The following is a 12,596-nucleotide window of genomic DNA, read 5'->3' as shown; positions in this document are numbered from 1 at the left end:
CTTATCGTTGATATATTGAATTGTGTGATTAATCGACCCCGTTTAAATGTTTTAAAAACGTGGTGATCCATTCGGGGTGGTGAGCGATTATTGAGCGGTATGATATGACGCGTATGAGATAGCCGGGATGAGTCATCACGTGGCGATTAGAAGTCTTCATTTGTGTCGACGGTGTCTTATAGCTTTGATAGTTTTAGCATTAGACCGTCTGAGAATGTTGTATTTCAGTTTATTAGTTTTGGTTTTGATCATGTAATCACTTAAACTATTTACTTTTAAATATGTTTCTTTATTGTCTTATGAATATCATTGCCTCGGGTAACCGAGATGGTGACATCCTTATACCTGAGTGGTCCTGGTAAGGCATTTGGAGTATGGGGGTGTTACACAATTACCCATTAAAACCTTTCAAATATAAAAAAGTTAAATAAATGAATGAGACACCCTAAAATAGAATAGGTAAACAAGCGACCTCAACAGAGGGAGTATTTAAGAACATGGGTAAAATGAAAACTTTAGTCCGTCAATTAAAAAGAATGGGTACAATGTTATTTTGGTAGAGGGAGGGGTAATATTGATAGTTAACTCGTTTAGTATGTATATACTAAAATACGAAATTTAAAAAGAGAATAATTAATTTGGAATCAATTTTGAAAAAAGCAAAATAACAAAAAAAATTGCGAAAGTGACAACTTGCCTCCCTTAACTTTGAAATCAGACTCCATAAATTTCAATTATAGCAATCAAACTCTTTAACTTTTGTTAAAAGTGAAATTAAATTCCATTGTTTGAATTCTCGTGAAATTCCACCAAAATTTATTTTATAATCTAATTAATCAATTACATCTAAATTTTATAAACTTACAACTTATAAACAATAGTTCATAAAATTTTATCATATTTTTTTTTATTATAGATGGATGGATGTCAAATCATTATTTAGGTGGATAATTAGTTTTATATAAATTTAAAATTAGTCATTTTTATGTGATATTAGTTGTATAATATAAATGTAAAATGATTTTTTGTGAGATTTAAGTGAAATTAAAAATCAGGGTTGAGTTTCACTTTTTGTTAAAGTTAAAGGATTTTATTGCTACAATTGAAACTTAAGGAGAAAGAACAAAGGTACAATAAAAACGATATGGAAGGAGTAATTTATACTTATAATTTATCACAATATAAGAACAATTATACTTTTACATCATAATGCAAATAAAAAATGTGTGAAATACGATTGACAAAAGGCACATAAGTACGGAGTACATATTAAAAGAACAGGATGTGGGTAGGTATGTTTGAGAAGGGACAGAATGTTTCTATACAAGATAGAACATCCATACGGCGCATATTAATGACCAATGAAATGAGAAGCGGCAAATCAGCTATTGCCTAGCAATTACTTCTTCCCTCACTCTTACTCTTATATGTTTACAATTCCTTTATTACCCCTCACAACATACTCTCTCATTTTCCGATTAAGTGTCTCATTTGGACAATGGCACAAAAATTAAGGAATATAGTTAAAATAATGAAAATTATTGTATAGGGTAAGAATATATGAGTTAAATAATAAAAAATATTGAATATGATGAGTTATGGGTGATTTGGGTAGTAAATAAAGAAAAGAGCAAAGGGTAGGAAAGTAAAAAAACCATGTTCAAATATGACAAATGAGACAGTTATGTGAATAGACGAAAATGGCAAATGAGACAGTTATTTAGAATAGGAAGGAGGAGTAGACTATTATCAGGACACAGGGAGTAGTTTTTGATCAAATGGTCCGACTATTTTACATTATTATTGACCATATTCATTATTGATTTGGGTGATACTTTTTTTTTTACAACAGATAGAATATGTCACAAATTAATATTGTGATTTTTTTTGTTGGAAGTGTTTGTGTTGTCATAAATTCTCGAGTCACAAGCTTCTAACCACTTACAACTGATTAAAATAATGTTATAAAGGGGGAGTGGTTGTGAGATGTCACAAGTTACTTTTCCTATAACACCCAAAAAAAAATAAGTTACTTTCCCTAACCATAGTCTCCCTTAAATTATACGGAGTAATGCTAACTGCTAAGTAATGTAATGTATTATCCCTTTGGATTCATCCTTCACTAGCTTTATAATCACTTGGGTATTGTTCACTCAGATTTCTACGTCGTTTACGTACAACTCAACAATAATATTTCCTTCACCAGGTATTATTTTCGTATTATTTCTTCGTTTATCGTATCGTTACTCGGATTTTCATATACGTATTTCATATAAGCAAATTTTACAAATAATGTATACTCTTGTTAAAACATCTTTCTTCTAGACTTATTTTAGTTAAAGATAAATGATTTGTTTATATTTAGTATTGAGCTTGATGAAAATTTGCAAAAAGTACCTTTTTTCCAACACATCTTTAAAAAAAGGGGGGAAAAATAGAAAACAAGCAAAATAAGTAAAAACAATTTTAAGTGAAGTTTTGTTACTATAAGTTAGTCCTCATAAGATTAGATCAAATTAGAGGTGATAATGAGACGATACAACTCTCGAGAAGCTCAAAATCGGTTCGGTTAAAGCTTGGCAAAACAGAAGTATTGTATGTTATATTTATCCATCAAAAGCAAAAGAAAACCTTGATGAATACAACCAACCTTTAAACATGATAAAAATACTCCTTAATAAAGCTTGTATTTTAGCAGTAGAAGGATTTTCATGTTTTCTTCTTTTGCATTGTAAGAATATACTCGTATGTAATATTCCTTAATAGAGCTTGTATTTTTATCATATTTAAAGGTTGTATCATATTTAAAATTAGTGGAAAGCAAACGATTTGGTCCAAATCGTTTTAGATCGAGATGATAATTAGATTATTGTAAACTATTTTAATTATGAATAAACTGCAATTTGTTGCGTAGATTTCCACTAATTTTCCTCTGGATTTTTAAGCTATTTCTACGATCGTCTCACACTGTGAACGATTTTTTGTATGAAAAAAACCACTCATTTGTTACTCTCAGGTCTCAATAAATGAGTATTCTTATGCATAGGATTGTCTCATACCGTCTCACATAATATTTTACTTTTTTTCTACATACTAAAGCACTCCTTTTGCATTTTCATGTTTTACCACTTATTTGGACACAAACATGAAGTAATTAGACAAACACAAATTCTCATTATAGACGGACACTATCCGTCTATAATAAAAGACGGGTCAAATACAATACCACTTTTCTAATAGGGCAAACAAGTGGGGTGGTGGGGAAAAAAATATCACCACTTTTATTGTATTTAACCCGTCCATATCTATAGACGGATATACCCGTCTATATCAAGACTAATTACAAAAAAAAACGTCTCATTGTAGACTAAACTATCCGTTTAAAACTGTAGACGGATAGTGACCCTCTCACAAAATTAAAGTGGGAGGACAAATAGTGAAATAGGGGTTTTCATTTTCCAACTACTTTCACTTTTCACTTTTATTTGTGAGAGAGACATTATATGTCTATAACTATAAACGAATAGTGTACGTCTATAATGAGAATTTATGTTTAAAAATAGACGACACATTTTTACATGAGTGTAAAAATTTACTTCAAAGTAGCCAACTACACTTACTATTCATTTACTTTCCCCCTCCATAAAGAGTAACATTTTTTATTGGTATTTAATAAATGGAAAAACTGGAAAATAAATGAAAAGGGTATTGAATTCATAAACTCTTACGTACTTGATCTCATTTTAGAGGTTGGCTTCATAAAGTTTTACACTTTTACTCTCTTATCACAAATAAAAGGGCAATAACTAGCTAACAAATGTAAACAAATTAGAGCTTGAAATCGTTGACCCGACATGATAGATATTACAAACACGAAATTAACGGGTTATGATTAATTTACTCTAATCCATAACTTTACATAATTGAGTTAAAAATACCGCCACTTCATAAACTTATAGGAATCGAGACCGGTTAAGGTTGAGGTCTTTAAACACGTACTAACCCAACAAAATTAATTAAATAACAAATTTATTCAAGTCAGCGGGTATTTTGTTGGGTTAACTATGGTCATTTTGATCTTACTTGTGATTTAAGTTTGTTGAAAGTTACTTTCGATCAAAATAACTATGGTCACAAATTCAGAGATCGTCATAACTTAAATGGCAGTAATTATCATAAATTCTCTAACGGATATATCCGTCGCAAGCTTGCGATGGGTCAAATAATACTCACATTGAAAGATAAGACAAAAGCAAAGTGCCTAGGAAATAACATTCTGTTTTGTCTTATTTACCCATGTGGTAGTATTTGACCCGTCGCAAACTTGTGACGGATATGCCCGTCACAAGGGAGACTTATTGCGTAATTATATATCACGATTTTATTAAAATTAGGTCGTTCCGTAATCCCACAACAGAGTAAATATATACTCTAGAGTATATGTTCAAATATTTAGTCATTGAATGTAATAAATTGTCTTTCAGTCCGTCTTATTATAGACGGACACTATCCGTCTATAGCTATAGACGGATAGTGTCCCTCTCACAAATTAAAGTGGGTAGTGCAAGTGGGGGTATCCATTTTCCACCCACTTGCACTACCCACTTTAATTTGTGAGAGGGACACTATCCGTCTATAGCTATAGACGGATAGTGTCCGTCTATAATAAGAATTTGTGATTGTCTTTATATGTACTTGGTCTTTGACTTCTTATATTGTCTGTTTACTATACTCAAACAAGAACTCTTTTTTGAAGCTAAGCACAGTGCATCCAGCCACACCCCAGCTAGCCACCCACATTTGCATGCAATGTCGTCAATCAATCCTCCAAATTGGTAAAGTATTTATCTTATATTATTTCATGCATGTTTTGTGTCGAGTTAGATTTATGAGCTTGATTGTTTGGTTTTTACTTAAATTAATTATAATTATGCTAGTGTTAAACATGTACAAATTATAAAAATGAAATATAAAATAATGTGGAGTATTAAAATGTAGGAGTATACATTATTGACATTAAGTTGTATATCATATACTCCTAGTATGATAAAATATGGGTGGTGTGTTATTGTTTAGCTAAAATATGTTAGACAAAATATTTCTTCCGTCTCAGTCAATAGTTTACCCTTACTTAATTTCTTCCTCACAAAATAAGGCAAGTATAAACTATTTACTGAAACAGAGAATATTATTACCTACACCTGATTAATATCTTTTCACTCGATTAAAATGGACGCAAGAAAAAAATTCAATACTCCATATGTAGTTATACACAATATGTAATGTCACCTATAAATTAATTGGCTGTTAAATTAGATCTACCCTTTCTTTATCCAAAATGAAAGTTTATTAATTAAAGTAGATCTACCCCTTCTTTATCACCTATATATTTTGTCGTTAAATATTTCTATAGAAAATAAATGCACGGTGATAGAGATACATGAGTCGAACACACCATCGGGACATAGTTCGTTCCATTCCTGCATTTCATTTAATTAATTTGAATATTTAAAAATAGTACACGGAGTAATATTTTTTATTTTTTAGATAGGTATCTAGCGTGTTTAAGTAAAATTAACAAATTATTAACTATATTCATGTATAAAAAAAGAGTTTTTTTTTTCTTGGTTATAATAGAAACAATAACAGAAAAGCTGAGTTAAAAGACTCTTGTAAACCACATTATTATCACAATCAACATGATAAAAAAGCAAACAAATAATTGAAACGAGGGATTATATATTTATATATGGTTCTTTATCTCCAATTAATTAGTCACACTCATATATTTTATCTCATAATCCATGTTTTGTTTTCCACGTATAAATTATGATGATTCGATTTTCGAATGTAAAAAAAGGGTTTAGAAGTTCAGTGTCGATTTTCCATATTTTCAACATGAACAATTGCTAGTCTAAAAATATGATTGATCGAGTAGGCGTAAAATTGAGCCATGGAGGAGATGAGAGACATGAACAATTGCTAAGCTAGTTCAAGAATTGCTTTTACACAATTAATTCGTTTGGAGCAGTTTTTTCATTAAATTGTGCATTAATCTCAATTAAGTGTATACAAATTGCTTGGTTTTACCAACAATTCGATAACTATTTTTTACTAATAATTTAACAACTACATTTTACTAATAATAATTCAATAATTATTTTACAGGGACAAGATACTCTTTATTTGGGACTTTGCAGGACCCCAAAAAATTCCAATCATTCAGGAGGCTATTCAACAAAGGAAAGGTAATCACTTTTCTTTTCTAATTTGATTATATAATATTTTATTAATTTGCTTAATGGTCTTACAAGCGGTATACAACTAGTAAGTAGTAACAATAAACATTCTTGAATGCGTGCGGTCTTCAAAAATATTTTAAGAGTAAATTTCACCATGTATATGTAGTTTTTTTTGTTAAAAAATAATACGGAGTATGGAGTATTTCATAAAATGGTTTTTTTTATGATTAAGGTAAATATTTTGATTTTATTTACTAATTATTTATTTTTATATATCAAAGATCAAAGTTTGTTAATTTTAACCCTAAAACACAATATTCATAAAATTCCTGAATATTACATAAGTAAAAAAAATGGCCTCAAAATTAGAATATACACATTGAGGACACACACAATAAAACATGTATTGTAATTGTCAAAATAAAGACCATATACTGGAATAAAAAAGAAGTACTCCGTAACATTTTACGGTCTTTCATAAAATCAGAAGTTAAATATCTGTTTTAGATTATGATAGGCTTAATTATAGACTATAAAACATGTATATTTGTTTTGCAGATTGTTGTGCATATGCAGCTATTGGTTCTCACATTGAGTACAATGTGAGAATTGCATATGCAAATCAAGGGATCTCATTGCCATCCGAAAGGTTGGTTGATGACAAGAAGTGGGAAACGAACCTTACGACAATTGTCGGAAATCCGGTTCGTGATCCTTGGCTTCTTCTCAAAGATGCCAAGGCTAATGGTGTCCCACTCTTCAACGAGCTAACCTTCAACACTGACGAGAATTATCATTTCAAAAATTGTGATCCAGTGTCCATGAAGAATGTCATCCGATCTTACACTTTAGTTGTAGAATTTGTAGTACGTGATGATTACTCTCATAATGGGGAGACTCCTTACATGGGAAGGGGAATCGTGTTGAAGAAACGCGATAACAAACCTCATACCCATGCCGTTGTCGTTGTTGGGGAGTACGAGGATGACTCGTTGTTTACTCCCAATGAGACAATAGAGCCTTTGTGGGTTTATCAGAATTCCGATGGTGACAAAGATAAAAGCTTTCTTCGTAACGGGCTTAATGTCATTCGACATAGTTTGTTAATAGGAGCATATTGTGGAGAGAGTTATGCAACTAATGTGCTACTCGACAAGATAGAAGCCGGGAAGGTGAAGTCGTTTCGCCAGACGAAGCGCGTGAATCCCGAGATCTTGGCAAAGGCACGAAAAGCACCTTAGAAATGCGAATATGTATTGTGTATGAGTGATTTAGTAGCTATGGTGTTGTGGTGGTTCTATTTGGCTTAGAAATATTGAGGAGATTTCTACTGTTTTTTTTAGTATGGTGTACTTGTAATATTCTATGGAGTATTTGACTATTTGTTATGGGAAACTTTGACATTTCTATTATGGCAGTAGCTGAGAATGATTTCTATTAACAATAAGAATGTGGTTTGCGCAAGACTAACTTTATATTAAGAATTTTGTTGTAGACTAGCTCTCAGAAGTAAATTACCGGCCTTTTCTGAAGCTTGTAACAGTAGTATTCCCGACAAGATATATGCTTCTTCTCCTTAGAACTCGGCTGAGCTGCGCCTGTGCAAGTCAAAGAACACCCACAATTAGTATCAGAGTCTACATTGTCCAAGGCAGGAATGTCAACTTTTAAAAAACTAAGGTATAATGTTGGGGAAGTAGTATTTACGGGTTGCTTCATCTGCCAAAAGCTCAGCTGAGCTGCATCATTAGCGGTAGGAATGCATGATCCTATGTGATTTGTTGTTTCTGCCAGATACAAGAATAGCAGCCACTTCATCGGACGTTGCTTGCAGACCAAATAGCAGCCACTTCATCGGACGTTGGTGCATTATGGGTACGCTGGTCATGTACTGGCGCTTTCTTTATAAGTATTTGTGTCTCCTCAGTAACACAAACCTCTTTCAAAGACCTAAAAAACTTGGCGTAAGGTTCATCTGTGTAACTTCCATGAGGACATCACTTACATCATGTCGTAACTAAGGAAGTAGCCCATTCTATTAGCGGCCTCATGTTGGCCATCGTAGAAGTGCAGCTGCAAGTATTTAGGGCTGTTGCTCGTAGGCATGAGATTAGGAATGTAATGATAGATTTGACCGTGTGATTTGAACTTGTAAATGCCTTTATGAGTCTTGGCATCGTCCTGAGAAGTGAATAGCCTTTGAAGCTGCAGTGAGCTTTCATTAGCAGGAAGGTGTACAGCGCCATCTCCACAGCAGAAATGCAATGATTCATAGGCGAATTTAACAGCGTTGCATTTCAAACATCAACCGGGGAGGGGCTTAACAATTTTAAAGGTTGGCCCAGGTAGTTTGTGCCTCCTGTCTGCAACTGGTATGCCTGTGTTAAATTGGAATTGCTTCGTCACGAATCTAAAGCACTAGCTAGTCTATTTTTAAAAGCAACAATCACTTCTTAATTATTAGTTGTGGAAAAAAAAAATACCCGGGGTTTTCATCGAGCCTCCCCTGGTTAGTTGTGGTTCAGGTTGTGCAGCGACCCTTTTCAATTAGGACAAATGTTTTATTCTGAGTTCAGTCAGTTTATGGGAAGGTATTTAGTGATGTCTCACCTATGCAGCATTGTTTGGGAGAGCGGTCGTACCAGTTCTTCCCAAATGAATTGGCTTATTCAAAAAAAGCCCTATTCTTTGAAAGAATTAGATCTGTTCCTCCGCCAAAAATGGGAATGGGTCCCCTATTTGACGACCTTCATGCAAGAGTTCTCGCCAGATCTGGCGTTTTTGAAGCCGCTGTAAAAGAAAGTTTGAGACATGAGGTGTATAATATTTCAAGTATCTGACGACTAACGGCTGGTTCAGAAGCAACAAAGCAAGCTTATGAGTATATACCTCGTGCTTGCTGATTAGACGCCCGCTGTGCGTATAGGTCTTATTGCTTCACAATCTGTGGCAAAAAAAGGATTCTGTACAGGAACTATACTGTTGGATTGTAAATAGTGGTCTGCTCTCCGCGAGCTCTGTGAAAATGTGGTTACCGAGGGTCCAATGCTTAGATAGAGGAAAGGGGATGACGCTCAATGGCCCAATTTCCATTGTTCGTTTATAAATCATAGACCATTAAAGTTTCGGACTTGAACAAAATACAAACCACCAACAAAAGAAAACAACACATGTTACAAAAACAAAGGAATGTCGCCGACATGTTACAAAAACTATTCATTGATGCCATTAAGCCATTCTCAAAGTAGAATGCATGTCATTTTAAATTACAGCAATGTACATGCTTAATTGTTAATACATACATATCTCAAAAGGAGCTGGGACTTTGAATAACGTTTCCAAATGATTGCAAAATGTACCAACCAGTACTACTCTACTGCAACCACATAAATATCCAAAAAGATTAAACAGTGCTACAATTAAAGTATGTTTAATAGTCCTCAACTCTCCACTTTGACACTTTCACTGCACATTACTTTAGATGGCTCTCCCATTCCGACGAGGACGCAAGTCACGTGGCTTGGTCTCATAAAGCCCTTGACGGAATCGGCCGGTTGGATGCACAATTTCTCCATCACACATCTCACAAGGTGTTTTTTCAGAACCTGTGAAGAATCAAACAAAATTTGTAACCAATAATTTTTGGTTTTTATGTCAAGTTTATCATGCGTGCCATATTGTGATATTGCCATTTGAGTCATCAATCATACACAGTTCCACAGAAAAGGAAATAGCACGCTGAGGAAAAAATGTTGGCGAATCACCAGTAGACTAAAAATATAGTTTAAGAATAAGGATGTTAATGTCCTGCAGTTTACTAATGTCATCATTGTGCATTTATGCTATTGAAGAGAGTAGAGGAAGAGGTTTTGTTTGGTAGGTACGGGTGTCCATATGTATGTGCAAGCATAAGGCTAGTTATAAGCGTGTTGGCTAAACTGAACATTAAAGACCGTCTTTAACTCTTAAGTGTTGTAATTGCATGCCGTAAACCTCAAGAACACAAATACATACGCCTTCTCTCATGTAGCAAACATTACATTCGTAAAATATCGCAAACATGAAATAAATGCTACTAATTTGAACAAGAGCTTAATGTATTGAAGTTTATCAGAGTATGTCTTGCTTTTCAAAGGTACCACAAAAAAGTTGCTGAATTCTTTTTACTAAATTGAGCTACAAATTTTAGCCAAAACATGGAATAAAGATTATACTTGACTGAAAAAGAGCTAATGCATAAAACTCCATCAAGTCTCTTACCATTTAATGGACGACACGCAGTGACTGAATATTTTGCAACACCAGATTTAAATCCAGCAACCGTTAGTTCTGCAAAGAAGAGCGTTGTAGACTTGTGACTTTTCTTGGATGATTCAGATGCTCTAAAGTTAGCATGAATCCAAAGTCCACCGCGCCAAAGAGAGCCATTGCTCAGGAGAGGCTCCTTCAACTCATAATGAGTGTTCTGTCAAATAAGATGTATGGTAACTAAGGAAACATGTACGCCAATCATCTTAACATGTGTGCACAAAGTGTAGAGACTAATTATGAAACAGTTCAGGTTAGCATACATGCTTACTGTTGTAGTACTGGAGTGCTAGTTTAGCGCTTCTGATAGTTTGTGACTGATCCTTCGCCTCTGCTTCAGTCAGGCCTGGCGATTCTGGTGGAGAACTACATAAATAATATTCTGATAGTCTAGCACACCTAGATAGACACCCAATGCATCACACATACAAGAAGATAAGATTTTAAGTCAAAGCGAAAACCAAATTTTATCTCACACATAAATGAGAGACACCAAATCAGAGACTTTTACCTAGAAAGCTAGCTTACATAATACTGATGATTATCATTATTGTTATTATTATGTCAAATAAATAATGCTCTCCCAGGAAATATACGTAGGTGACATTGGGTTTTATTAATCAAAAACCATTTAGCTTTACACATCAATAAACACACTATGCTCATATTTATCTCTAGCAAATATACACTAGAAGAAACAAACTAAACCAATGAAATAAAAAAAAAACTTGGCAGATCATGTTCTGATGAACACAAGGGAAACGAATCAAACATCAATAATACTCAGACTTTCGTTACAGCTTACTATACCTAATATCAAGTAAAAGTTTCTTCCTTTAAAAGAGATTATAATTTCTGCATTCTATTTCTTATCCAGCTAGTCTTGCTTGTGACGGGCTAATCCCGTCACAAGCTTGTGACCTCTCACAAAAAGGGAGAGGGGACAAGGTGGGGCATCTCCCATGTGCTTCCCACTCACCTTTCAATGGGTATTTTGTGAGAGAAAACGGTATCCGTCACAAATCGCCGTCACAAATGAGATTTTGTGATTTCTTATTGTGCCATAAGATTATAACACGAATACTACATGTATACAAAATACGGTCATTGTCCTATAATCAAGAATACTAACTATTGTTATCCTCAAATCTTTTCCTTTATGGTATTTTTATTTCGCAACATTTACCAAATAAAAAGCTTAGAAAACCCATGTCAATTGCAAATGAAAGGTAGAAAACACATTACTTTTTTTCATCAGATGAATCATCAGCCCTAGAGCGCTTATTGCTATTGTCGGCAATTACTTCAGCTCCCATCGTTGTTCCTTCATATTACAGAGGTAAGGTAACAAAAGCACTAATAAATCGTCGGAAAGTAAAATTCAAAGGTAGAAATCGAAAAATAATTTATAAAATTGATATTACAGAGGTAAGAAAAGCACTAATAATTTATAAAATTGATAAAAATTAGGAAGAATTGCATACCAAGATGATGTAAAAGGGGAAGAAATCGGAACTTACCCTAATTTGTTTGAAGAGTAAATGCGCCCCAAGAGTTGCCGCAGACGAGGAGGATGTTTTTGGTAATTATAAGGAGGAAGTTAATTGGGAGTGCAGATCCGGATATTTGGGTTTGAGTGGGAGATAATATTATGGCAATACGAGCCCAATTCATAAAACCGTGTGATTGGCTACCTTTAAAATGGATATCCGATCCGATTTTTTTTCTGAATATCCAAAATCTGAAGAAAAAAATCCGAATGTATGGATACCATTTAAAATGGATATCCGATCTGATTTTTTCTGAATAAACTGGATCGGATATGGATTGTGATTTTCTTAAAACCGGATATCCGAATCCGATTCGAATTTTAAAAATTTATATATATAAAAAAAAGAAAATTTTATGTTTAGTTTATACGGTTTTTAAACTAGTTTTGAAATTTGTAATAAAAACTTGTAATTTATGCAATCGCGAAAGTGGCAATTTGCCCCCTTAACTTTGTTCAATAGTGAAATTAGGCCCCTTAAGTTTCTATCGTAGCAA

The 12,596-nt window shown here is 33.5% G+C and overlaps 2 protein-coding genes across 3 annotated transcripts; one reads left to right on the top strand and one right to left on the bottom strand.

Moving 5' to 3' along the window:
* Window positions 1-1,874: 1,874 nt before the first annotated feature.
* On the top strand, window positions 1,875-7,698 carry LOC141615364 (uncharacterized). Of its 2 annotated transcripts, none has more exons than XM_074433754.1 (4): window positions 1,875-2,206; window positions 4,767-4,835; window positions 6,169-6,248; window positions 6,801-7,698. In XM_074433754.1, the coding sequence occupies exons 2-4, from the start codon at window positions 4,810-4,812 to the stop codon at window positions 7,481-7,483; spliced, it is 789 nt and encodes a 262-aa protein (XP_074289855.1). In that variant the 5' UTR covers window positions 1,875-2,206; window positions 4,767-4,809; the 3' UTR covers window positions 7,484-7,698. The 2 variants fall into 2 exon arrangements, with proteins under 2 accessions (XP_074289855.1, XP_074289854.1); XM_074433753.1 differs by having other exon boundaries at window positions 1,876-2,206; window positions 4,757-4,835.
* Window positions 7,699-9,445: 1,747 nt separating this feature from the next.
* Window positions 9,446-12,217, bottom strand: LOC141612393 (uncharacterized). Its single transcript, XM_074431155.1, has 5 exons — window positions 12,071-12,217; window positions 11,796-11,874; window positions 10,814-10,949; window positions 10,503-10,707; window positions 9,446-9,847 (listed from the first exon to the last, which is right to left on the bottom strand). Exons 2-5 carry the CDS (start codon window positions 11,864-11,866, stop codon window positions 9,720-9,722), a joined length of 540 nt encoding a protein of 179 aa, XP_074287256.1. The 5' UTR covers window positions 11,867-11,874; window positions 12,071-12,217; the 3' UTR covers window positions 9,446-9,719.
* Between the last annotated feature and the right edge of the window lie 379 nt (window positions 12,218-12,596).

This window comes from Silene latifolia, chromosome 11 (assembly GCF_048544455.1).
Source record: "Silene latifolia isolate original U9 population chromosome 11, ASM4854445v1, whole genome shotgun sequence".
In the NCBI taxonomy this organism is placed as follows: domain Eukaryota; kingdom Viridiplantae; phylum Streptophyta; class Magnoliopsida; order Caryophyllales; family Caryophyllaceae; genus Silene; species Silene latifolia.
This window is presented reverse-complemented; position numbering and strand designations above follow the sequence as displayed.